We start from the raw sequence: 25,413 nt of genomic DNA on the forward strand, positions 1-25,413 counted from the left end.
ATCCAAGACCTTTTCCAACAATTCCTTCTAGGATGACAGGAACTTGCTTGGTGTGGTCACCTAGGGCCCCTGTTAACATTAACCCCTTCAAGGAGGGGAACCAGTGGTCATCTCCTCTGGGAGGCTGCTTAAAGTTTGGATTGAGTAAATACACAGTTAACCATGTTATTCAAAACTTACTATACTCCAGCCTGAGTGACAAGAACGAGAACCTGTCTCAAAGAAAAAACAAAAAATTCAATATGTATGCATAAGATATATCCTTACAATTCTTGCTCTGAGATACGCAGAAACTGACCACTGGTTAAGGCAATGAAAAATAAAATATACAGGCATTTTTCTAGGCAGAATATGAATAGTGAAAAACGCTTTTAGCAGTTACTACACATAGGACTCTCTCAATGCTTCAGGGTGGGTTTCCCAACTCAAAATAGGAAGAATAAACATTTCTGAATAGATGGCAGGACTTGATAAAGATTAACACTTTGGGAGCTCTGGAAAGCCTTGAGTAGTATAAATCAACAATGTGAATGGTGGTTTTAAGATTTTTTCAAAAAACAAATATTTTATAACCATGGCTTTTTATTAGGAATTATAACTTCAACTCATAATTCTTTTGCTGACTTTTAGTATTTATCATTTCAGAACCACTCATGAATTCTTGTTTGGTGCTCTTGCTGAACTGGTTGATAATGCAAGGTATGTAGTCTTCAGGCATACAATCTGTGCTTGAAGTGGAAACACTTTAGGTAGCTGTGACCTTTGCTTTCTGAAGACTTGAGAGGAAGACATTTCTGTAGCATGTAGACATTCTGTAACTCCTAAGAGGCCTCTTACTGAAAAAAAATATTTTTAATAGCACATTACTTGATAACTTCCACTTTCTTACTTAAATTCACTAATTGTTCTTTGTATTCTAGCCTAAAAATAGTGAATTATCACCTCCAAAACCACTTCCCTTGTGTATTAGAGCAAGATAATTGTAATAAAATGCAGGGAATTAAGATGGACACTTAGGAATCATATTAATGGGACAGGCAGGCTCCGATTTAATTTGTGCTACCAGGATAGTACACCATCTAATGTCTTTAAAACTATGCTAAAGTTCTGTGTCTTCTCAAATTGTATGTTTGTCAGATAACTAAATGATCACAGTGTCTTTCATTGTTAGCAGCTGTGCTTGGAAGGAATCATTGGTCAGCACTGTCTTATACTGAGTTCTTAGTGATAGAAACATATAAATGTTACTGTTTAAGACTGAATAGAAGTTTGGGTTAATTCTGATATAAATCCAAGTCCATATCAAGATTCTGTTTATAATTAGGAAAATATTGTCTCAGTCTTACTCCTGAATGCAAATGTAAAATTCAGACATATCATTTACTGACCAGGTTTTGATGACTAATGAAGGAAGAAGAGGATGAAAATTGACAGCAGAAGTACTTTCAAACAGATCTCCAGTTAATGTGCTTGCTGATAATTTCCTGTTTACCTCTGTCTATACAATAAACTTATTCTAATTACTTTTGTTATTGTTATTAGCTGGACTGCTCATGGAAGTGTGCTAGTTGTTTAACCAGAAAACTCCCATTTTGTTTCAATCCTGGTTGACTCGTCATTTTTCCATTCAATTAAAAAATATAGGTTAATGGAACTATGTTTGAATTTGCCACTTGTTAATTTAGTGAGACCATGATGTGCGGTGGCAGGCTGCTTTTTTGTGTATCCTATGGTAAAATAGAGATTCTTAGAAGTACGTGTTCCTACTTGTGTATACATTTGGCCAGTATCTCTCATATTTGAAAATGTTTTAGATATTCGAGAATAGGTATATGTAGAGCTGCGCGGATTTTTTGCACGTAAAACCAATGAAACAGTTTCATTTTCTTTGCCTGCATTGGCAGAATTGGACTAAATTACTTCTGAGCCTTTATGGAAGTCTTCATTGATAACTGAATCTGTATGACTTCAGCCAATGGTTGGAGTCTAATGGGGCAAGGGTATCCCAGCTTCCTTTTAAGGTTAGGGAGGTTAAGATTATGGGCTCAGGAATCGGTCTGCTGACTGCGGTGGTATACCACGAGATGATTTTTCACAGGTTTTGTGGGAGATTGTTTTCCTTTTTTCTTAAAATCTTGATGAGAAGAAAAAATGGACAAGTTATTGGAACATCTTTTTATGATTGCAATCAAATGAGTGAGAAAAACATATATTTGAATCATTTTTTAGGGTATAAAGGGAAATATTCTTGATTATCCTATAGATGTTTTTACCACAAAATCAGGATTAAAAAAAAATATCCAGGCCCGATGTCATGTGATTATAGTAATTTGGGGCTTTGGAAATGTTTTACAAGTATATAAAGAAAATTGTGTTGTCAAGTATAAAAGTAAAAAAATTCTAAATGTATATAGAATTTCTGTATGGCTTCCTGAAAACAGACTCGAAATACTCTGCATTCTACTCAAATCACTATGCATTTTGATGGTTGATATTTCATATTAATTCACGTGATTCTTTTAACTTTGCAGAGATGCTGATGCCACCAGAATAGATATTTATGCAGGTAAGTCAGGCTTTAGTCCTTCTAATGTCTAGTTCATCTTAATGCATTTATTACTGTGCCTAAGAAGAATCAAGTTGGAAATAACTGGATTCTGGAGCCTGGGAAGATGGCATGATTATTCCAGGTCATAGGTAGAAAAGGGGCAGCCGTAGTCAGGTATGGTCAGCTCTGGTCAGGCATAGAAACCAAGAATACTGGTTTCGAGAAACTAACACAAGGTATCTAAATCTGTGCAAATAGCTACCGGTAGAGTTATGGAAGTGATGGAGTGGAACAGTAGAGAGTGAAATGACTAAGTTATTTTACTGGTGGGAGTTAATAGGTGAATGAGGTTTGTGGTACCGGCAGCCAAGGAGAGATCTTGTTGGAGGCCACTTTGTTTTGAACTCTTGGTGAGCACTCGTCTCAACTTGGAGAATTGCTGGTATCAGTTGCAGCAAATACCAGTAACTGGATTGGCTCTGAGGTTTGCTGAGTTGTTCTCAGAGGTGTCAGGAAGGAAGGCTGCTTGGCTTGGAATTTACACCTGTCAGCATCCTATTTCATTTTGCTTATTTGGCTCTGCTGTTTTGTAGTAAGATCTTCTCCTTTTCCTAGAGTAAGTGCAACAGTCATTGGCCTTTTAATTAATTAATTAACTAATTAATTTTAATAGTTTGCTTTCTGCCTGGTATTTGTACTGGCACCTTTTTTAGTCATTTGAATACTAAAAATTTGAAAGCAGAATGGAGGAAGACAGCTTTTTTTTTTTTTTTTTTTGAGAGGGAGTCTTACCCAGTCGCCCAGGCTAGAGTGTGGTGGCACATCTTGGCTCACTGCAACTTCCTTCTCCCAGGTTCAAGCGATTCTCTGGTGTCAGCCTCCCAAGTAGCTGGGATTACAGGCACCCACCGCCACGCCCAGCTAATTTTTTATATTTTTAGTAGAGACAGGGTTTCACCATGTTGGCCAGGCTGGTCTCAAACTCCTGACCTCAGGTGATCTGCCCGCCTCGGCCTCCCAAAGTGCTGGGATTACAGGCGTGAGCCACCCACACCTGGCCGGAAGACAGCTTTTAAATACAGTTTGACTTGTGTGATGTGTTTTTTTTTCTGACAGACTTTTTTGAAATCCTCTGAAATGTGTGAGGTGATATTTTGAGTAGCATGGACTAGGTTCTGAAAAGTGTGTATGTTTATATGGGAATGAAATAACCCCTCTCATGGACCCTTTTGATGAATGGGAACAAGCACACAACTAAGTAGTAATTCTCAGAACCACTAATGTCATATAATTATGAAGAATCTGCTCCAGATTTGATGAATTTCTCATGTCTGCTATACTTTGGAGCAAAGAAAATCCTCAGAGCAGCTAAAAGTCAGCCGTACTGCTTCAATTCTGAAAGCCTTTTGTTCAAAAGGCTCCGCCAAAGTGGTGAAAATAAGGCTCCTTTTCTTTCTAGAAGAAAGTAACAGGAAATAGGGGCACATAGGTAAAGAATGTTAGAAGATGATTACTAAATGCTCAGGCCAGGGCTGGGCGTGGTGGCTCAACGCCTGTAATCCCAGCAGTTTGGGAAGCGGAGGTGGGCAGAACACCTGAGGTCGGGAGTTTGAGACCAGCCTGACCAACATGGGGAAAACCCCATCTCTACCAAAAATACAGAATTAGCCAGGCATAATGGTGCATGCCTGTAATTCCAGCTACTTGGGACGCTGAGGCAGGAGAATCACTGAAACCCAGGAGGCAGAGGTTGCCATGATTGCACCATTGCACTCCAGCCTGGGCAACAAGAGCGAAGCTCCATCTCAAAAAATAAATAAATAAATAAATAAATAAATAAATAAATAAATAAATAAAAAAAATTAAAAAAGTGCTCAGGCCAGATGGAGGTGCCTTTCCAAGCTAAAGCTTGTATCTTACATCTGAGTGTGCTTTCTCAGGAGTGGCAACAGCTACCACTGGAAAAATAGGGCTCATTTAATCAATGCACAGATGATAAAGCAGAGAATGGGCCTCTTCTTCAAGTGATGCTGAAGGTACAAATCATAACAGTCAAGTCTTCTTGGAAGACGTTTTTTAAAAAAAGATCATCTCTGCTCTCTCCTACTACACTTGGTGGGTGAATTTCAGTAAGGAAATTTAGTTCCTGACACTCAGAATGAAGTTGGATCTCAATTTAAATGAAAAGGACCCAGTGTCTTTATTGTGTGCTCAGTACAACTCCTGTTATGCTTTGGGAAAAGTCCAGAGAGGATGAGATGGGGGTCTTTGCTTTAAGAACTTAGTCTTTAATTGGAGAGACAATTAGTGCACTACAGATAATTGGAGAACAATAACTAGATCTTGAGGGAACAGTCAAGACAGTTAAGGATTAAATGGTGTGATAGAAGCACTAAGCACCATAGCATTTTGGAAAAAGACTTGATTTACTTCAAGTACCAGGAGACTGGGATTCTTGGCTGAGGGATCTTTAACCCTACACTTTTCTACGACAGGGCCTTATTAACACATTCAACAGGAGAAATAAATCAGTGGAATCTTTTTTTTTTTTTTTACCCAGGCTGGAATGCAGTGTGCTATCTAGGCTCACTGCAACCTCTGCCTCTCGGGCTCAAGTGATCCTCCTACTTCAGCCTCCCGAGCAGCTGGAACTACAGGCGCACACCACCATGCCTGGTTAATTTTTATATACATATTTTTTCACCATGTTGCCCCGGCTGGTCTCAAACTCCTGAGCTCAAGTAATCCGACTGCCTCGGCCCCCCGCAAAGTGCTGGACTTACAGGCTGAGCCAATGCGCGTGGCCAGTAATAATCTTAATACTGTAAAGTTCTTGTTGTTAGTTCACGGGGGAAAGTATTTTCTTATCTCCACTTCTGAAACTAAATTGATAACTGGACTTGGAAATCTTCCCAAACATCAGATGTAGTTTGAAGTTACCACGAAGTCACATTTTAAGGACTGTTTTTAAACCTAAAAAGGGCAAAAAAGGAGCCAGCCTCTCAAAGTGTAGAGGTGTTCATTTACCCAAAGCTTATTATTAGTTGGATTATTATTATTATAGACCATAATATGCCTGTCATAAGCAGACTGTTTTTGTTGACTTTCTTCACTTTCTGGGGTAGGTAGTGCCACCTCCTTGGAAGAAAGATCCTTTTTGTGATGCCAGGGCAATGATTAACACATGGAAAATTGGAGCAAATGAAACTGCAATTAATACTGCTCAAACAGATTGCAGAGTATGACGAAAAACTTGGACGTCATTTTATTACAGCCTCTCCTAGGGACACCATTATTTTATCCCCTTTGACTTTTGGATGTATAGCTCCATTTGACATCTCTTGTCTTTTCCTGCTTTCTTTCTTTATTCTTCCCAGGGGGAGTTAGATGAGGACTGTCTGGCTTGGAGAAGCCAGACTTGGCCATGTTGGGAGATGTACAGACTTTCAGATTGGCTCTGACAGTCTCACAGAGCTGTTCCCAGGATATGAAGCACAACTGCAAAGCAGGCAGTTCGGCTTTGCCTTCTCTGTCTTGCTTTCAAGATGTGTGATGGGAGGCAGGGAACATACAACCTCTAGCTGTTTAGACTCTTCTTCATCCAGAATTCCCCCTCCTTTATCTTTGGAGGCTTCAGATATCACTTAGTTGATTGATTAAATATCAGGTGATAGGAATCTCTCTCTATGGTGGAATATATGAGGAGATAGTTTTGAGCAAGGAAGCCTTCAAGTTCTTGCTTGCTCTAGTTTAGTGCTTCTCAAAGGGTGGTCCACCCATGGACGTTGTCAATATCGTCTTGGAACTTGTTAGAAATGCAAATGCCCCACCTCAGACCTACCTAGACTATCCAAGGGGAGCCCAGAATCTGTATTTTCACAAGCTCTTTGGATAATTCTTAGCCATACTACATTTTGCTCTAGCCAATACTTTTCTCAGCTTCCTTCAGCTTAAACCCTCCTCTCCTTTACTTCCTAGCTTATCTGCTGCAGGCAGTAGAATCCATTAGACTGTAAGCTCTGTGAAGACAGTGATCTCATCTGTATTATTCACTGCCCTTGTCCTCATCATAACCAGGCACAGAAGAGCTGATCACTTAAGTAGTCATTAAATAAACAAGTGATTGGCGTAAGCATTAGAACAAGGTGAAGAGACAACACTGTCTGTTTACAGTTGAAGAAGTCAATGCTGTCTTAGTCTTTCTTGTTCTTGAGGCAGTATTGCATGTGACCATGGACCTAGACACTACTAGCCATTTACAGGCTGTCAGTTATACTATGTAGCTAGGAGGATCCCCCCAGTGTCATCTCTTACCCTTTAAACTACACAAAAAAGCTTTGAAATGAAGTCCTTGAGCCAGAAAAGGATGCCAGCCCCACTGTTAAGTGATGATTGTGTGCTAAAGCAGCCTGAGAGTTCTGTCCTAACACAAGGGCCTAGAAAGTAACTTCCTAGGCAGTGTCCAAAGAACGCCAGTAGTCCTTGGAACTTTTCAGAGGTGCTTCGCTTGAATCAATTTCTAGATCCCAAAGCAGAGTCTTCATGCACATTTTATGACTGTAGTGTACAGCAAATGGCTCTTGGCTAGGTTTAGAATGCTGCTTTTACCATTCTCTGTATCTGACCCAGTTTGAGTCTCCATATGACACTTGGCGTCCTCCAGATGGAAATTTTGAAGCTTTTTGGACTTTTAGTGTACTTGTTCTTGATTGCCACATCTCATTTGGATTCTCCAAACTCTGATTAGAGGCACTGCCACCAGGATAGATTTTATCTAACCAATAGTACCTCCAGGAAGATCCTCACCCTTGTACTTTCAAGAAGCACTTGTGATTAATGTTCAGCTTCCTGAACACTGAGTGGTACTTGAAAATCTCTGTGGTTTATAGCCTTGCTGAAGCTACTCTGGAGGCTGAGGCAGGAGACTCGCTTGAACCTGGGAGGCAGAGGTTGCAGTGAGTTGAGATCATGCCATTGCACTCCAGCCTGGGTGACAGAGTAAGACTCCATCTCAAAAAAAAAAAAAAAAAAAGGCTTTATAGCATTTTAATTTACGTTAATAGTCTGTTTAACAGGGGGCAGTCCCTACTCACTTGAATTTTTAGCCTGAAGAAAGGACAAAGAGCATTTAAAACAGATTTCTCAGCTTAGATAGTTGTACAAAACTGGTGAACTGAAGCTTGGGGGAGATTAAAAAATCATCAGGGACCAGGCTCCAGAGCAGCCTTGGGCTTACCCCTGTAGTACCTTACACAGACCTCTTTCCTCTTAGAAATGCTACCTTTGTCCCTGTGCCAGTCAGTAGACTGAACAGCATCTATATGGGAAGTTGACTTGCTTGGCTTGTGTGGGTCTCCTGCCTATACCTCTGCGTCACATCCTTCTCTTCTTCATGTCTGCCAACTTCCTTGATTCCAAGGCTGGTTTCTCTTTTGCTCACCTAGTCCTCATCATTGGGACAAAAGGCACCTTGGAAACTAGTATAGCCTGTTTCCATATTTGGGAATGGCTTCTCCATTGACCATGACATGCTTGGACCAAGACCACTTTCAGTTACCACTTGCTGCTGCAGAAGACAACTGCTCAGAGAAGAGGTTCTTTTCCCTGGAATGGCAACCATAGTTTATTGTGTTCCTTTTCTGTTGGCCAGGAAACCCCGCCACAGCTGCTGTGCATCTTACTGTCAAAGGACCATTCCCTCTTCCTATCAGGCAGGTCCAGCTAGGAACCAGGCACCTCCCACTGCACCATGTGCCTTCTCACTGTTGGGTTGGGAGCCCTTTCAAGGACCATAGCTAGCAGGGGATATGACAGTAAATGCAGATAGCCCAGAATGCCAGTCAACCTGGGGATGGTCATGTATAGACACAGTATTTCATCTTTTAGATAGCAGCTTCCACTGCTGTGCCCATACCATGTCTGGTTTCATCACTTTGAAGGCTACCCCAGACTTAATTCACAAAGGAGGCATCCTGTTGAGTTTGAGCAGTATTGATAAGGTACGGGGTATAGTAGTTGGAGTACTTTAGTGCTTGGGGTCTATGGCATAGGGCAGAAGTGATAGTAATCCAGGTGGAGCCAGCAGAAGGATAGGATGATTGAGATATGTGTGAGGTATGTGCATATTCAGTGGTGGCAGGTGTGATTAGATGCTAGACCAGATATTCCTGCCTTCATAGATTCTCCCAAGCTTTGTCATGAACTAGAAAGCATTGGAGAACCTTGGATGGGAATTTGCAACCTTAAGGACCCTGAAGTTTAATTCACACTAGTGTAGAAGCTTAGGCTTGACCTGACCTTTTTGGACCAAGCTTCACATTGATCTGCCTTCTGATCATAGGCATGTTGCTACCCTCTCGTGGGTAATGGCCCAGTAATGGCAGCTGCTTCTTTTACAGAAAGACGAGAGGACCTTCGAGGAGGATTTATGCTTTGCTTTTTGGATGATGGAGCAGGAATGGATCCAAGTAAGTGATGAGATTATTGTTTTGTGTGTGGGGTGGACGGGTGGCGATGTAACCATTTTTACAAAATACTTATTATGTGAACTTGTTTTTCTGTTGCCTGCAATGTTATGTCTAGAAGATCTACCTGGGGAGTAAGAAGTCTGTTGCAACATCTCAGGCTTAATTCTATTAATGTATTTGCCAGGTCTTGTCTTAACATGGAAGATAGGATCTGAAAGGCAATCTTAAGTCAATCAGATTACCTGTCTCTTGGCGTTGTATTTATCAGCTTGCACAACATTCTCGAGCTGGAACTACGGAGGCCTCCCCTAGCTGTCTTACCACATTCTGGGAATAGAACATAGGTCACAGTGATGGAGGTACCGACAGGCCAGGCAAAGCTGTGCCTCCATTTGCTTCATGGTAGTGAATTTCCTTGGAGAGAGGTTTTCAGTAGACACACACCCCGCTTGGATTTAACAAGGCTCAGACCTTTGACTTTGAGGACGCTGGGAAAGAAATGCAAACTTTTCACTTTCTTTTGTGTCTGCCCTTTCAGGTGATGCTGCCAGTGTGATCCAGTTTGGAAAGTCGGCCAAGCGAACACCTGAGTCCACTCAGATTGGGCAGTACGGGAATGGGTTAAAATCGTAGGTATATTAGAAGCTTGTCACAGGGCTCAAACAAAATCCAGCAGTGCTGTCCTGCTTCTCTTAGATAAAAACTTTCCTTCTCCTTGTCCGTCTTTTGACTGTAATTCTGGAACTGGAAGAAAGTCAGAAAGTGTGGTTTTTGGAGTAGCTTACCAGCTGTTCCCAGCTGAGTTTGCTCCATAGATTGAAAAGTATGAACATCCAAAAACAGGGCAGGAGAGGCTGTGCGTTTCTCTTGGCACTGTGCTCTAGAACAGCACCTCTGCTGTTGAAAATTCTTATTTTTACCATGTAGTCAAGGATGTGAGTGATTCTCTTGTGGTGTTGGGATGTATCTGAGATGATGAAGGGGTCGCCTTACTGTGCAGCTGTGTTCCCTGAGCACCTGCTACATGTCATGCTTTGTGCCAGGCACTGGGGATCCAGGGTAAGGAAGAGAGATGTGAGCCCTCGGTCCCAGAGGATGCTAAATGTACTGCAAGGCCCGTATAGCAGGGTCCTACCTAATGTCCTCAAATCCCATGGGACTTTTTCTTAGCCTTGGTTCCCACTTGGTTAGTGTTTGGAATGTGTTGTTCTGGTTTTGAGTGAAGCCCCAAGAGAAAGGTTTCTATTTCTGAAATGCTCACTTCCAGCTGTACATACCTTTGGATGGAATAAGATTTAGTGGAATTGGAGTTTGTGCAAATGGAATTGTGAGTCACGTTTCCAGTCTTGTCGTGGAAACGTGTTGTGTTTGAGGGAGGGTGGTGGTTTGATCAGTCAGCAGCATCAGTTGGGCCTTATGTGCAGTGTGCTTTGGGTGTATGGAGAAGAAAGAGTACATCCGAAGAAAGCAGGACCTGGTACCTGGACTTTGTGATTTTTCTTTCAGGGCAGGAACCAAATGGTAATAACAGATCCTTATCATGTGCCAGGCACTGTAATCGTGTGCCAGGCACACGAATGATCTCATTTAATCCTCATGATAGCCCTATGAGGTTGTAGGTACTATTATTCTCATTTTCAGATGAAGAAATTGAGGTTTATAGGGGTGAAGTTACTTTCCCAAAGACATAAAAATGCCTATGTGTAGAGCGCTAGGGTAGAAACCAGGTCTTTCTGACTGCAAAATGGAGCTGCTGTGCATTTCACTTAAATGACAAACTAAGGTTCAAATCTCACTTCAGCTACTACGTCTCTAAGCCTCAGCTTCCTCCTTTGTAAATTGAGATGATAATGCATGCCAAGTAGGTTAAGAATTACATGCTATCATTGCTGTGAGAGCCTGGTTTCTGCCTTTATTTCTCCTCCTGTGATGTTTCCATGACAGATTGCTGGCCTGATTCATTGGATCTGGGTAGGGGCTAGGACTCTGTTTTTCACAGATGAAATGAATCACCTGTAATCATATGATTCTGATGCAGGTGATCTAAATCCCCCAAAACTGAGGTCTCTTAGAATCAGGGGAGGCCCTGACTTTTCATCTAGATTGTAGGTCAGCCTCCTCCCACCTGGTTCTGTCAGTTCTGTGGCCTCAGGCAAGCCATTTCACCTCTCTGAATGTCTGTTTCTTAATGGCCTCAGGCAAGCCATTTCACCTTCCTGAATGTCTGTTTCTTTATCTAGAAAATGGGGTTCTAATCTCTGACATTGTCCTTTCAGAGTGAGGTTCAGAAGCAAATGAAATGTGACTCTGAAAGTGGTTAGCAGACTGGGAAGGAAAGCGTATAGAAGTTGCGAGTGTTATTAGCATATTTCAGTGGAAGACTTTTGTGAAGGTCCCATTGAGATGGAGCCATCTAGTGTTCAGAGTAGACAATCAAATCATCTTGAAACCAGTTCAGAAGTTAAGTTTCAGGAGAAGGTGATTTGTGGGGAGAATAGGGCCGAGAAGCAAGGAAGCCAGTAGAGAAGTGATGTTTGGGCCTTTTGCTATTCAGAGGCTAAGGTCAGAATCAAAGACAGAAGGAAGATAGAGGCACAAAGTGAGAGTTTTTGTTAAATTAGGGCAAGGGCACGCTTTGACAGAAGGCAAGATAACGTGCCTTACTTGCTCCCCATATGCTTTAGAGAAGGAGGAGGAGGTGGTGTGTGAAATTGTCAGGGCAAGGAGCATTGCCAGCACTTTGGGTACTGGAGGAGGAGAACTAGGACTTGGCAGCCCCCAGGGTATCTTTGAATAGTGTCCTGAGAGTTTTCCTGAGTGGGGAAATGGGGCATGACATTCATTTGTGTGCTTGGCATGCCAGTCTGGTTTGTATTGGTACACAGAAGAGAGTAATGAGGCTTTCCACCTCCATCATCTCCCTGGAGTGTTATGAAGACTAATGAGATAATAGCCATAAAGCCCCAGAAGCTGCTGGAAGAAAGGAGCTGAACAGCCCCATTGTTCAGAGGGCAGTCCCCGTGCTGGTGCTTCACACTTCTGCCCTGCCCTGCATTGCCTGGAAAGGCCTGTCTCTGCCTGCCCCTTAGCTGGCTTAACGTGGCCAAACGGAGGAAGGAAGCAGTTGATTCCATTCAGACTTTTGCCTTTTGGAAATCAGCCTCAAGGCACGGTTCCCAGAAACCAGTTGCATCCAAAAGCAGGGAGCTGCCTGTGTCATAATGAGCTTGAGGTGGCAAAACAATTCTGGGACAGGAGATGGCTCTAGTTATTGGACATGAGCTGAGCTAATTACAGGCATCCTTGAATCCTGGTGGTCAAGAATTATATTTTATTAGCTGCACCTTGGGTTCATACTGGCGTTTTTTCAGGCTTGTGAGTATAGGCACTGGGCTTTTCACTTGACAGTGCTGCTGCTGTTTCGTGAATGGAGGGGAGTTTGTGTCAGCTGAGGAAGGACATGGTGGGAACTGGGTGTGGTCAGCATGGATGGAAGATGACGTGTTGAGGGTACCAGCTACTAAAGTCTGATGGTGGTACAGTAAGAGGGCACAGCACCTCTTGTGGCTGGGATGAACCCAGAGCTCAAAGACAGCAGGGTTACTCTTTAGTGTTGTGGCGGGGAGTGAGACTAACTTGGGGCTCGTGGTCTGCCATGAGCCTGCCCTAGAAGGGTGGTGAGAGAACCCTGTATGGTGTGGTTGAGAAGGTTGTAAGTAAAGACTAAGGAGTTACAGGCCTGTGGAAAAGCAGAGCAAGGAGTGTTGGGGGATGGAGAGGGAATAAGGACTATGGAACTCAGTGCACAGTCCTGGGACCTGGGAGGCCTTTAGGAGAGAATAATATATTTCTGCTTCCTTTTCAGGGGCTCAATGCGCATTGGGAAGGATTTTATCCTGTTCACCAAGAAGGAAGACACCATGACCTGCCTCTTCCTGTCTCGCACCTTTCATGAGGAAGAAGGCATTGATGAAGTAGGTCCCATCCTCATGGTCTGAATCACCAGTCCCCATTTCCTGAGTATCCGCAGGCAGTTTTCAAAGGTTGTTTGCAATGCTAGACTCTTTGGGGTTGCAGGATTGGAGCACATTCCCCCAACTGTTACTCAGTTAGCTGGCTGGATGAATTGGTTGAGGGGTTAAGGTAGATAACTTTAATGTGAGAGGAAGCAAAATCTCAGAGCACTTCAGAGAACAACTGTTTCTGATAATGAGACTGTCAAGTGGCAGGAATTAAGAGTTGGATTTGCAGCTCCTCTAGATCTGCCACTTGAATTCCATCTTGGGGGGAGTGTTACCGTGGAGAATCGTTTTATCAGGGGAAGTATTTTGGGCTTCCCTGATCGTGTATCTTTCCTATTTGATGGTGATTTTGTGGAATGTGCTATGAGCTCATTTTCCTTTTGAGAAAATGTGTTACTCTATGTCAGAAACTATGACTCAGATACCTAGAGAGAGCCTGGGCAGGTAGTAAAGCAGGTGAGTGTATGGAAAACAGGAAAATAGAGCTGATGCTCTGGGTCTCACCTTGGGAATAGCTGCTACACAGCCCCAGTGATTATTGCTATGCTGGAAGGAAGGACTAATGAATCCAGAATATTCTGAGTTTAAATCATTTTGGTAATTGACTTTGTAAGCTAAACACATATTTGGCTGATTGTCCTTGTGGCTCAGATATCTACAGAGCTGTTTCTGGTGAGGTCTGTGCCCCATCATTGTCGGGGATCAGGGCAGCTCTGTGGTCTAGCCAGCCTCAGACTGGGCTCTTATCTCCTTTCTTATTTAAGACATGGAGGCCAGGGCTTGAAGGAAGGGGGCTAAGAGGTTCTGTAGAAAGAAATCCACAACTTCCACAGAAGCAGGTAGTTTAATTCAAACTTACAATTTAATTCATCTGTGTTGATTAGCTGTGATGAAACTTGTTCTGGTTCTGTTTAGATCTGAGCCTTAATCATAGCAAACTTATTCAGGTAGGGAATGGTAGGCCTTCCATCATTACATAGCAAGCCAGTGGGTTTGTTTGCATTTTTGGTGTGGTATGTGAGTTCATTCTGCATACTTGAGAGAAGCGTGGCAGCTGGAAAGAGCAGGCTTCTAGGAGAAGTAGGACAGGAAAATACAGCCTGGGTTGGGGTTTTCAGGAATGTTTCCTGATATAGGACTGAGGATGGTGACAGGAGGGTATAGAAGTCAGTAGAAGCAGCCTGCTTAAGGCCCTGAGGGCTGTGGGAGGGGACTTGGCTGCAGGGCCACCTGGAGAAAGGTGGTGGCCTTTGAAGATCAAAGAGGGCCAGGTTAGGCTTGACCTCAGGGCCTTGATGAATGTGTGGGGCTTTATTAAACAAGGATATGCCAGTATCAGATTCTTTTAAGAAGGTCCATGTGGCGATTGTGTGGTGATTGGGTTGGAAAGGTTAGGGTGAGTGTTGAAGTGTTCCAGTTGAGAGGCCCAGGCTCTGTGTAGCTTGGTGGTACTCGCCCAAGGGAGGTGAGAGAAATACATGGAGTTTCCATCTCCTTAGGATGTGGGACCCACAGATTTGGTGATTGATTGATTAGTAGAAGGCGAAAGTGAAGGGTAGGAGTCATGGATGACTCATAGGTTCTGCTGTGGCAGTTGGGGAGTGGGGTCTCTGGAGTTGGGAAGAATGAAGAGGAGAAGTATGGAGGGGAAGAGTGTAAGTTTCTTCTGGACATGCAAAGTGAAGTCTGGATCTGGCGTTTGGGTGAAGTCTTGGGGCTTCAGGATTCTTGGTAGCAAATGAGGTCACCTAATGGAGAGAATAGAGTGAGAAGAGGACCTGGGACCCAGAGCATGCCAATATCTAAAGGTCGGGGAGAGGAGAAGAGGGCCAAAGGGACAAAGGGGTAGCCAGAAAGGTAGGAAGAAAACTGGGCAAGTGGTACCATTGAAAGTAAAGGAGAAGTGTTCCTGAGGGGAGGGATGGGGTGCCCATGGGAGTGAACGCCAATGTTTAAAGTGATGCCATTGTCACCTGGAACTGCTGTGAAGAGTGGGAGGCGTAGAGTGAGGTACAGGTTTATAGAACACAAATGGAACTCAGTTCCCCTGGTGGAGAGGCTTGGTTGAGATTTTTTTCCTTACTTGGTGCTAGAAGGTCGCTATTTTGGATTGTACTCTAGTGCAAACTCAGCCAAGATTTCAAAATAAGATCATTTTCAGCTGAGGAGGAATGTGTCCAGACCAGCCCTTGGGTTGAATACTTGCAGCACAAAGCTTCTTAGAAACCAGCAAAATGGGCTGGGCACGGTGGCTGACGCCTATAATCCCAGCACTTTGGGAGGCCGAGGCGGGCAGATCATGCAGTCAAGACCAGCCTGACCAATATGGTGAAACCCCGTCTCTACTAAAAATACAAAAATTAGCAGGGCATGGCAGTGTACGCCTAGTCCCAGCTACTTGGGAGGCTGAGGCAGGAGAATCACTCGAACCCGGGAGGCGAAGGTTGTAGTGAGCCGAGATCATGCCATTGCACTCCAGCCTGGGCAACAAGAGCAAGACTCCGTCTCAAAAAAAAAAAAAAAACAGCAAAATGTCTCAGACTCTTAACGGTTTATCATCCCAGCACTTGTTACAGAGTCCCTTTTTCCAAAGGGTTTGAACCCCTGAGGTGCCTAGCCTGGCTTGCTCTGCAGAGCTCTGCAAGGGCTGCGGCCTCATAACCACGGAGGGAGGAGCCTCTGGGTAAGTGGCATATGAGGTTGGGTTTTTGAAGAAAGAGTAGGATTTTTTAAAACATCACTTAGACATTATTAAAATTAAATTCCACATAAATGGAAGAGAGTATTGAAATATTTGTGCAGTTCAGAGGACAATTTTAAAGCCAACACCTGTGTTGCCACCATCATAGACTGATGTTAGAAGTGTCCTGTGTGCCCTCATCAGTCATTTCTTGTTGTGCCCCTGAAGGAACTGTCTTCAGGTAACTTTTGTGATAATGATTTCTTTCGTTTTCACTATAGTTTATCACCCTTGTATGCATTCTTAAATAATAGTTTAGTTTTGCCTATTTGTGAATTTTTTAGAAATGGACTCTTACTGTAGGTATTTTTTGTATCCTATTTCATGTAATACTGTGTTTATGATGTTCATCCATGTTGATGCTAAAAGCAGTTCATTTGTATCACTATGTAGTATTCCATTGTACTGTTTAATTTGGCCACTCTAGAATGGATATTTGGGTTATTTTTATTTACTTATTTATCTATTTTTGAGATGGAGTCTTGCTCTGTTGCCCAGGCTGGAGTGCAGTGGTGCGATCTCAGCTCACTGCAACCTCCGCCTCCCAGGTTCAAGCAATTCTCCTGTCTCAGCCTCCCGAGTAGCTGGGGCTACAGGTGCACGCTGCCACACCCGGCTAATGTTTTGTATTTTAGTAGAGACGGGGATTCACCGTGTTGCCCCAACTGGTCTCGAACTCCTGAGCTCAGGCAGTCCACCCACCTTGGCCTCCCAAAGTGCTGGGATTACAGGGATGAGCCACTGCACCCGGCCTGGGTTATTTTTGTACATGTTTACTGGTACATATGTACAAAAGTTTCTCCTAAGTTATGTACTTAGGAGTGGAACTGCTGAGTTTTAGGTTATGTTATGTGTATTTACTGATTCACTAGATAATTGCAAATATATTTTCCCTAGTGGTAAGAGTAGAATTTTTACCAAATTAAGAAAATGACCAGAGACATCCCAAGCAGGGAACTTCTCATGCAGAGACCCTAAGCACATAAACCAACGTATCCTGAAGGAAGTAGTCTTGTGTGGCTGAGTCTTGGGAAGAGGCAGAGGCCCTGAAGCCCACAGAGCCTCTAGTGCCAGGCTGTGGAGCTTGGGCCTCACCTACAGGGCACTGTGGAGCTACTATGGGGAGACACAAGAGAGATGCACATGTGGGAGGAAGGCTGTTTTGGGGCTTCCCTTAAAGTGCCTGCTCATGTTTACTCCACAGGTGATAGTCCCACTGCCCACCTGGAATGCTCGGACCCGGGAGCCTGTCACAGACAATGTAGAGAAATTTGCCATTGAGACAGAACTCATCTACAAGTACTCTCCCTTCCGCACTGAGGAGGAAGTGATGACCCAATTTATGAAGATTCCTGGGGACAGTGGTAAGTAGGCTTTGAGCCTGTAGCCCCTAGAATCTGGGAGCTCCAGAATCACAAGTGGTGTAGGGGTGGGCCGGGGGATCTGGCAGGACAAAGGATTTCTGTTTCTCAGGAACATTGGTGATCATCTTCAATCTCAAACTCATGGATAATGGAGAGCCAGAACTAGACATAATCTCAAATCCAAGAGATATCCAGATGGCAGAGACGTCCCCAGAGGGCACGTGAGTGTGGCTGGGAAGGGAGGGAGGCCCTGGAACTGGCGTTTGTGCTCTCAGGAGGTAGCTTCAGGGAAAGAGGGGAGAGCACATTCATTGCCCAGTGTTCTGTGGTATGGTAGTATGTAGGGCGAGGTCAGTTGCCTGTGGGGTACCTGTGCTGAGGACGTGAGAGGGGCGGGATGTGCTCACACTAAGGGAGCACCGGTTCAGGGCAGCAAGAGAAGTCAATACCTAACATGGAAAGGTGGAGAGCCTGCAGAGAGGATGTTGTGCCCTTGGTCAGCCCTGTTGTGGAGCAGGTGAACAGCACTTCTTTGTTCTTGCCTTCTCCAGGAAGCCAGAGCGGCGCTCATTCCGTGCCTATGCCGCTGTGCTCTATATTGATCCCCGGATGAGGATCTTCATCCATGGGCACAAGGTGCAGACCAAGAGGCTCTCGTGCTGCCTGTACAAGCCCAGGTAGGGGCCAGTGCACCCTGGCCTGCTGTCTCCCATGGGTTGAGGATGTGGCCGCATTCCTCTGGGGCATTGTTGGAGGGATACTGTATGAGAGGCTCTGGCAGTGCTGACTACATTTGGGGCTTTAAGTTGCCTGTGATTGGTCACGGGGTCAGTTCTGGGTCCTAGGGGAGGGACAGGTCAGCTGTGGAGGTGGCTTGCTAAGCTCATTGAGTGTGTGTGCCTCTGTGACAGGGAGGGTGCCCTGCCTGGCACAGTGAGCTGTCTGAGTCTCTCGGTTTCAGGGCCAAGGGGCCTTTGGGCACTATATAGGAAAGCAGTGGGCTTGGCTTATTCCCGAGGTTTGTTTCTGCTGTGGGATGAATGACACCCCGGGTGAATGGTGAGGTTGCTTATCAAAGACAGCCGGAGGCTAAGGGCAAGTGGAATAAGAAATTGCATCTTTTTGCTGAATTGAGCTTGGATTTGTCTCATTGCGAGGGGCCAGGACAGCACAGCTTAGGAGGAGGCAGGAAGACAGGGTGCTTCCTGTGCTTGGGTGTGCCACCTGCCCCACTGTTGCGTGGGCTCTCAGCTTGCTTTTTCTACTGATCAGGATGTACAAGTACACGTCAAGCCGTTTCAAGACCCGTGCCGAGCAGGAGGTGAAGAAAGCAGAGCACGTAGCAAGGATTGGTAATGCCACTCTGGGTGCAGGAGTGGGGTGGGGGAGGGGTGCATCCGGGGTATGCTGCTTGTCGGCAAAGTGGGGTTCCAGGAAAAGGCTGAGTCCACAGCTCAGGGACAAGGCTGGTCTCCTGAAGCCATAGTTCAGTTCCTTTTCAGCCCCTTTCCCTACAGGCCAACTCCCTCAGCATTTCTTCTTTCTAGACTCCACTTTCTCTTCTTCAGCCATTTATAGGGCCTAAAAGTGTCAACTCTTTGGCTTATCCCACTCAGTCCTCTGACCCAAATACTTGTGAAATTGCTTTTCCTGACTTCAGGGCAAACATCTCAAGGCTGTCTCGCTGTTCAGGGCTTCTCAGGGTTTCTCGACTGCTTGTTGGCAAATGATTGGCTGAAGACTTCTTTAGCTTCCAGCTCTTGCTGAGCATTTAACTGGTTGCCTTAGGTGTTTTTTTTTAAAACCTGTTCTGGTTCATTTGTAAAGTTTCCTTGGGGCCTCTATGATAGGTTTGAATGCTAGATTTTCCTTCTGAAACTAACTGCAGTCCAGGCACAGAGGCTGCCCTCATATTGCTCATCAGTCATAGCTCCCCCACTTCTTCTTTTCCTTGGTGGTATACACACTTCTTGTCCAGTACTGTGGATCCAGGAGGGATGACCAAGAGTTTTGAACCTTTGCATTCCTTTCCATGTTCTCTTCTGGATTTCAGCTGAAGAGAAGGCGCGGGAGGCGGAGAGCAAAGCTCGGACATTAGAAGTACGCTTAGGGGGAGACCTCACGCGGGACTCTAGGGTAAGGTCCTGGCCCAGGTGGCTGTTCTCCAGCGTTTCTGGCATTAGGAGCCCATGTCCCATGAGCCTGGTCAAGTAAAACACAGCTTTTGAGTTTGTCCCCAGTGAGGGCCATTTTTTGTAGAAAGAAGTAAATTTCCACATCTTTGAGATAAATTGAGAAGTTTTAGATGTCATGTTTCAATATTCCCTGCTGTGGCCCAGGGTGCCTCCTCCTCTCACCTGATGCCAATGTGTGTGCAGGTGATGTTGCGACAGGTCCAGAACACAGCCATCACTCTGCGCAGAGAAGCTGATGTCAAGAAGAGGATCAAGGAGGCCAAGCAGCGGTGAGTGCCAGGCCTGGTCTTGGATCTTTTAAACTGACATAGCTTTTGGACTGATTATTGATAGGTTGCTATTCTGTCACCAAGACTGCTTTGTTTTAATGCCAAATGCTTGTTAAATGCCCCCTGCAGGAGGGAGGTCTTAATCTGAGCTCTCAGCCCTTTCTTGAGTCATAAAGACAGGGCAGGGCTGACAGCCTCGGATCGAGCACCAAACCATCCTTTGGCACTGTCTTACTTTTTTTTCCCTTTTGATTTCTTTTCATTTAAAGGATATATAAAATGCTCATTGTATAAAACTTGAAAAATATAAAATGTTTAAGGAATAACATTTAAAAACTCCCTTATACTTCTACCACCTGGTGATACTACCCTAGTTTTTATGTTACGTATGTATTTTGTCATATTCATTTTCTCCTCAGTGGTTACATATGTAGAATAATGCTGGAGATTGAGTGTTGTATACTTTTACATTTAGAACCATCCTTTGTCCTGGATCATTAAGTTATCTGCTTGTCCCACCTCCATGTCTGGATCCACTTTGGACTCTGTGGCTTGATTTACAGTTTTGCCTCTTGTTGGCCTCCTTGGCGCAGGCATGGGTTTCAGGTTTCTTCTCTCCAAGTCAGTCCACTCCTCATCCATCTGCTTTTCAGCTCCAAGAGTTTGTTGACAGTAATCACATGATGGTGTCTTCTTGCACATGCTTATTGTTCTTGTGAATTTTTACCTTTTAAAATAATAATAATTTACTGTCATACTAGTGGAATTTGGGGGAAGGTATGACGATAACCTCTTGTTTATTCCACCATATAATTGTCTTTGCACAGATTTGCAGCAGCTTCATAATAACCCATTCATATTTATACCCGTCCCTGTTGCCAAAAAGCCACATTCATGTTTTTAATTAGAGATGCTTCGAGTTGGTGCCCAGCGCATGTCTGTATGAAGTCTAACAGGTTACACACTGAATGGAGATACAAAACTTTTGGCTTAACATGTCTCAAGTTTAAGCTTAAGCTTAACACATCTTAAACACCATGATGCTTGTGTGCTGATGTGTAGATCTGCTTGAATTTTTTTGTCTTCTTAGAGCACTTAAAGAACCTAAGGAACTGAATTTTGTTTTTGGGGTCAACATTGAACACCGGGACCTGGATGGCATGTTCATCTACAACTGTAGCCGGCTGATCAAAATGTATGAGAAAGTGGGCCCACAGCTGGAAGGGGGCATGTGAGTACTACCCACGGAGAGCTGTCTAGCCCAGGATAGTTGGCAGGAGGGTGTTGCCAGTGGGGTGACAGAGCTTGTTCTCTTTCTCCTTGTAGGGCATGCGGCGGGGTTGTTGGGGTTGTTGACGTGCCCTACCTAGTCCTGGAGCCTACACACAACAAACAGGACTTTGCTGATGCCAAGGAGTACCGGCACCTGCTCCGAGCAATGGGGGAACACCTGGCGCAGTATTGGAAGGACATTGCCATTGGTAATGGGACTGGGCTGCTGGGCCTCTGCCTTTTCTCTTCACCTGAATGTAGGGAGAGAGAGAGGCTGGCTCCTAACATGATGTGTGGGTGTTTGCTTTCCAGCCCAGCGGGGAATCATCAAGTTCTGGGATGAGTTTGGCTACCTCTCTGCCAACTGGAACCAGCCCCCATCCAGCGAGCTGCGTTACAAACGCCGGAGAGCTATGGAAATCCCTACCACCATCCAGTGCGGTGAGTTGTGTGGTTGGATCCCCCTGACTCATTTCCATCAGCCCGCAAGCCTCTTTTCTCCATCTTCCTGCCAGCCTCCTAACTTGACTGACATTCATGGACTTACAGTCCCACTAGGGATCCAAGTCTGTTTGGTGCTGGCCCTGTGAGCTCAGTCTTGAGGCTTTGCTGAGTTTCACCTGTCCCTCTTGCATGAGAAAGAAGGTCATCTGTCCTCCCAGACCTCTCCAGCTGCAGCCAGGCCAGGCTTACTTGGTTTGGTACCACATGGCTTCTGGTGTGCGTGGATGACTGGGCCAGGATCCTGATAAAGGAGGGAGAGGGGCTGGAAGTATTAAGAGTCCACCATGTTAAGTTTCTATCCTTCCTGGAATCAGTGTCCTTGAGAAGAATTAGCATTCTCTAAGGATAGGCAGAGTTGGAGCCTGAGTGAAGATCTTTGCCTGCGAAGTGTGGGGCGTCATTGTGGTGGGCCTGTGAGAAGCCCAGATTACAGATAGAGTTGGTGGGGGTGGCTGATGTGTGGGGTTTTTTTGTTCTCTGCAGATTTGTGTCTGAAATGGAGAACCCTCCCCTTCCAGCTGAGTTCTGTGGAAAAAGATTACCCTGACACCTGGGTTTGCTCCATGAACCCTGATCCTGAACAGGACCGGTGAGCACATTCTCTAACAAGGGGATTGTGGGTACTTTTCTCCCTTGCTCCTCACCGTTCTCTCTACTCTTGGGATAAATAACTCACTGTGTTTCTTGAGGTCAGTGCACATACCTTATATCTCTGTCTTGCTATACCTAATAAGTGCCCAAGAAATAAGAATTGATGTATGTCCTGCAGGGCATATGATAATTTTGTGCATTGGGAACTCTGAGGTAGTTGCTCTTGTGACAGACAGTGTAGACTGGCTGAAGAGAAAGGTCCTTGCCCAGCTTGGGGCTCTGTTTGCCATGACCTCCCTAGTACCTTTTCTCTACAGGTGTGAGGCTTCTGAACAAAAGCAGAAGGTTCCCCTGGGAACATTCAGAAAGGACATGAAGACGCAGGAAGAGAAGCAGAAACAACTGACAGAGAAAATTCGCCAGCAGCAGGAGAAGCTGGAGGCCCTTCAGGTACGTGGGTCATGGTCAGTGGGCAGAGCCAGCCTGTGTCAGGGCTCTGCCTGGGACAGGAACCTTCAGTAGCTTTCCTGTTCCCTCAGGCTCAGTTTTACCCTCCGCTCACCTGTGTGTGTTTGCCAAAGCTTTCCAACCCCAACCTCCAGGTCCACGTGTACTGTTTTCCAACAGTGTTATTTTAAGAATAACACCTTGCTTATTCTTAAGAAAAATTGCTTATATATTTCAAAGTGGTCCAATTCATTTAGAATTTATAAAACTCCAGAAAATAAAAATTCTGCCTTAGAGGTAACCATCATTAACCATACATCCTTCCAACTTGTCATGAACTCATGAATACCTACACATAATACACATGAATATATATTTTTTAATAGAAATAGGGAGAGAATGCCATATATATGTTTTATATTAATACACACACATGTACACGTTTTTTAGTGCATAATTGTTTTGATGACTTTCTAGAAGTGAATTTAAAGGACTTAAAAGGTCCATTGTAAAATTCTGTGGCTTTTTGCAACTATTTCTTTTTTTTTTTTTTTTTTGAGACGGAGTCTCGCTCTTTCCCCAGGCTGGGGTGCGGTGGCACGATCTCGGCTCACTGCAAGCTCCACCTCCCGGGTTCACGCCATTCTCCCGCCTCAGCCTCCGAGTAGCTGGGACTACAGGCGCCCGCCACCACGCCCGGCTAGTTTTTTGTATTTTTTAGTAGAGACGGGGTTTCACCATGTTAGCCAGGATGGTCTCGATCTCCTGACCTCGTGATCCACCCGCCTCGGCCTCCCAAAGTGCTGGGATTACAGGCTTGAGCCACCACGCCCGGCCTTTGCAACTATTTCTAAAGTACCCTCCAGAGATGTGTTAATTTCTATTATTTACCAGCAGTATATGAGAGTATTATTTTTAAATGTTGTTGCAAATTTCATAGGCAAAGATGCATGTTTTATAATTTAATTTCTTTAATATTTCTAAGATTGCATAATTTTTCATGTGTCCACTTTTTTTTTATGTGTCCACTTTTCTTTTAGAATTGCTTATTCACTTACATTTTTATTTTTTCTTTGGTTTTTTTTTTTCTAGATATGTCTGTGATATCAGCTCTTTATCATATTTAGTACAAAACCATTTCCCTTTTTGGCTTCTGTGTCTGTGCAGATATGCTCTCACTAACCCATGATGTCTTATGCATGCCTCCCTGGCCAGTCTCTCAGTTGCTGGATTAATCACACAGTATCCTGTAATTTGCTGATAGTTGAGTATTTATGTATTTTGTGTCTCCCCAGTGAGAACAGGAGATTTGTAAGAATAGGACTATGGTTTTCTATTTTATTTGTCCCTGGTTCCAGACACTATCCAAAAAGTTTGCTCAAGTATACTAAAATATGCAAACAACTTCATCATGATGTTTGCCTTGCAGAAAACCACACCCATCCGCTCCCAAGCAGACCTGAAGAAATTGCCTTTGGAAGTGACCACCAGACCTTCCACTGAGGTGAAGTCCAGGGCCTGGGAAGGGCTTTTCCTCAGGTGTCTCATGCTAGGATCAGTGTTCTCACTCTCTGTGGGCCTTTTTTTAGGAACCTGTGCGTAGACCTCAGCGTCCTCGGTCGCCCCCTTTACCTGCTGTGATCAGGAACGCCCCCAGCAGACCCCCTTCTTTGCCAACTCCTAGACCAGCCAGCCAGCCCCGAAAGGCTCCTGTTATCAGCAGTACCCCAAAGCCCCCTGCTTTGGCAGCCCGGGAGGAGGCCAGCACATCCAGGCTGCTCCAGCCACCTGAGGCACCTCGAAAGCCTGCCAACACTCTTGTTAAGACTGCATCCCGACCTGCCCCTCTGGTGCAGCAACTGCCACCATCTTTACTGCCCAACTCCAAGAGCCCTCGGGAGGTTCCTTCTCCCAAAGTCATCAAGACTCCAGTGGTGAAGAAGACAGAGCCACCCATCAAACTCTCCCCGGTGAGATGCTTGTCCTCCTCGATCCCCCAACCCAGTGTCAGTAGTGTAGGAATGGAATTGTGCAGTGTCACAGCTATACTGGGGGAGCCTTGGGAAGATACTGAATCTAAAGCTTTGCTGCTGCCCCTGAGGAGGGGAAGCCTTGATAGCTGAATGGACTTGTTCAGGGCCAGAGAGCACATTGGTTGCCTGTACAGCGAGCTCTTTACTGCTCCCTCCGAGTTTTGGTCTGCCACAAACTTGAGTCACCTCCACTGGCTCTCAAAGTGTGGGCTTAGGTCAGTCATCTTTTCACAGCCCGAGTGGGCTGCAGCAGTGGTCGGTGGTTCTTGGGAAGGTGACAGCTGGCTGGCCAGGCAGACTAAGGTGGGAAAGGAATTGAGAAGCTTCTCCTATGACAGCTTTGAGCAAAGATTCTCATGGCACAGGGGCCAGTGGGTTGCCTGTGTACATTCCAAGTAATGTCAGGGAGGGATTGCAGGGAGTACAGTTCCTCTTGGAACAGCTCCTTTAGGCTAGATGAAATCTTCCTGCCCCCTAGAGGCTGAACAGGGCCCCTCACATCCTTATGCTCCTCTTGCTCTAGGCTACCCCTAGTCGGAAGAGGAGTGTCGCGGTTTCTGATGAGGAAGAAGTTGAGGAAGAAGCTGAGAGGAGGAAGGAGAGATACAAGCGGGGCAGATTTGTTGTGAAGGAGGAAAAGAAGGACTCGAATGAGGTGAGTGGTTGAGGTGAGGTTCTCAAAAGAGCCTCCCTCTCTAGGGCCTGCACCCCCCACCAGCAGTCTACACCCCCCACCAGCAGTCTATACCCCACACCAGCAGTCTACACCAGCTCTGTTTATATTTGTGTCATGAGCCTTCCAGAAGCCTAGTGATCTCTCAAGGACTCTCAGTTACACAAGTGACTACACATGGTGCCAGGTAGGGTCTTGAGTGAGACTGGCTTCTAGCTGAACCACAGGCCTGAAGTCACACAGATGTACATCAGGGAAACTTGAAACACATTATGTCCCTTGCCTGCT

The 25,413-nt window shown here is 44.9% G+C and overlaps 1 protein-coding gene across 4 annotated transcripts in view; it reads left to right on the forward strand.

Moving 5' to 3' along the window:
* Nucleotides 1–25,413, forward strand: part of MORC2 (MORC family CW-type zinc finger 2) — a 41,962-nt gene that overhangs the window by 9,364 nt on the left and 7,185 nt on the right. For all 4 annotated transcript variants that reach the window (XR_001892219.3, XR_001892220.3, XM_003905440.5 and 1 more), the window contains exons 2-20: nucleotides 646–699; nucleotides 2,532–2,566; nucleotides 8,947–9,015; nucleotides 9,554–9,644; nucleotides 12,881–12,989; nucleotides 16,982–17,141; nucleotides 17,251–17,362; nucleotides 17,693–17,818; nucleotides 18,414–18,493; nucleotides 19,195–19,277; nucleotides 19,520–19,605; nucleotides 20,696–20,836; nucleotides 20,932–21,086; nucleotides 21,190–21,318; nucleotides 21,865–21,970; nucleotides 22,290–22,422; nucleotides 23,849–23,923; nucleotides 24,009–24,389; nucleotides 24,976–25,107. Coding sequence is in view for 2 of the 4 variants with exons in the window: in XM_003905440.5 (XP_003905489.3) it covers nucleotides 646–699; nucleotides 2,532–2,566; nucleotides 8,947–9,015; nucleotides 9,554–9,644; nucleotides 12,881–12,989; nucleotides 16,982–17,141; nucleotides 17,251–17,362; nucleotides 17,693–17,818; nucleotides 18,414–18,493; nucleotides 19,195–19,277; nucleotides 19,520–19,605; nucleotides 20,696–20,836; nucleotides 20,932–21,086; nucleotides 21,190–21,318; nucleotides 21,865–21,970; nucleotides 22,290–22,422; nucleotides 23,849–23,923; nucleotides 24,009–24,389; nucleotides 24,976–25,107 (2,257 nt within the window). In the remaining 2 variants the exon portion in view is untranslated. The remainder of the gene's footprint in view (nucleotides 1–645; nucleotides 700–2,531; nucleotides 2,567–8,946; nucleotides 9,016–9,553; nucleotides 9,645–12,880; nucleotides 12,990–16,981; nucleotides 17,142–17,250; nucleotides 17,363–17,692; nucleotides 17,819–18,413; nucleotides 18,494–19,194; nucleotides 19,278–19,519; nucleotides 19,606–20,695; nucleotides 20,837–20,931; nucleotides 21,087–21,189; nucleotides 21,319–21,864; nucleotides 21,971–22,289; nucleotides 22,423–23,848; nucleotides 23,924–24,008; nucleotides 24,390–24,975; nucleotides 25,108–25,413) is intronic.

This window comes from Papio anubis, chromosome 16, assembly GCF_008728515.1.
Source record: "Papio anubis isolate 15944 chromosome 16, Panubis1.0, whole genome shotgun sequence".
Lineage (NCBI taxonomy): Eukaryota > Metazoa > Chordata > Mammalia > Primates > Cercopithecidae > Papio > Papio anubis.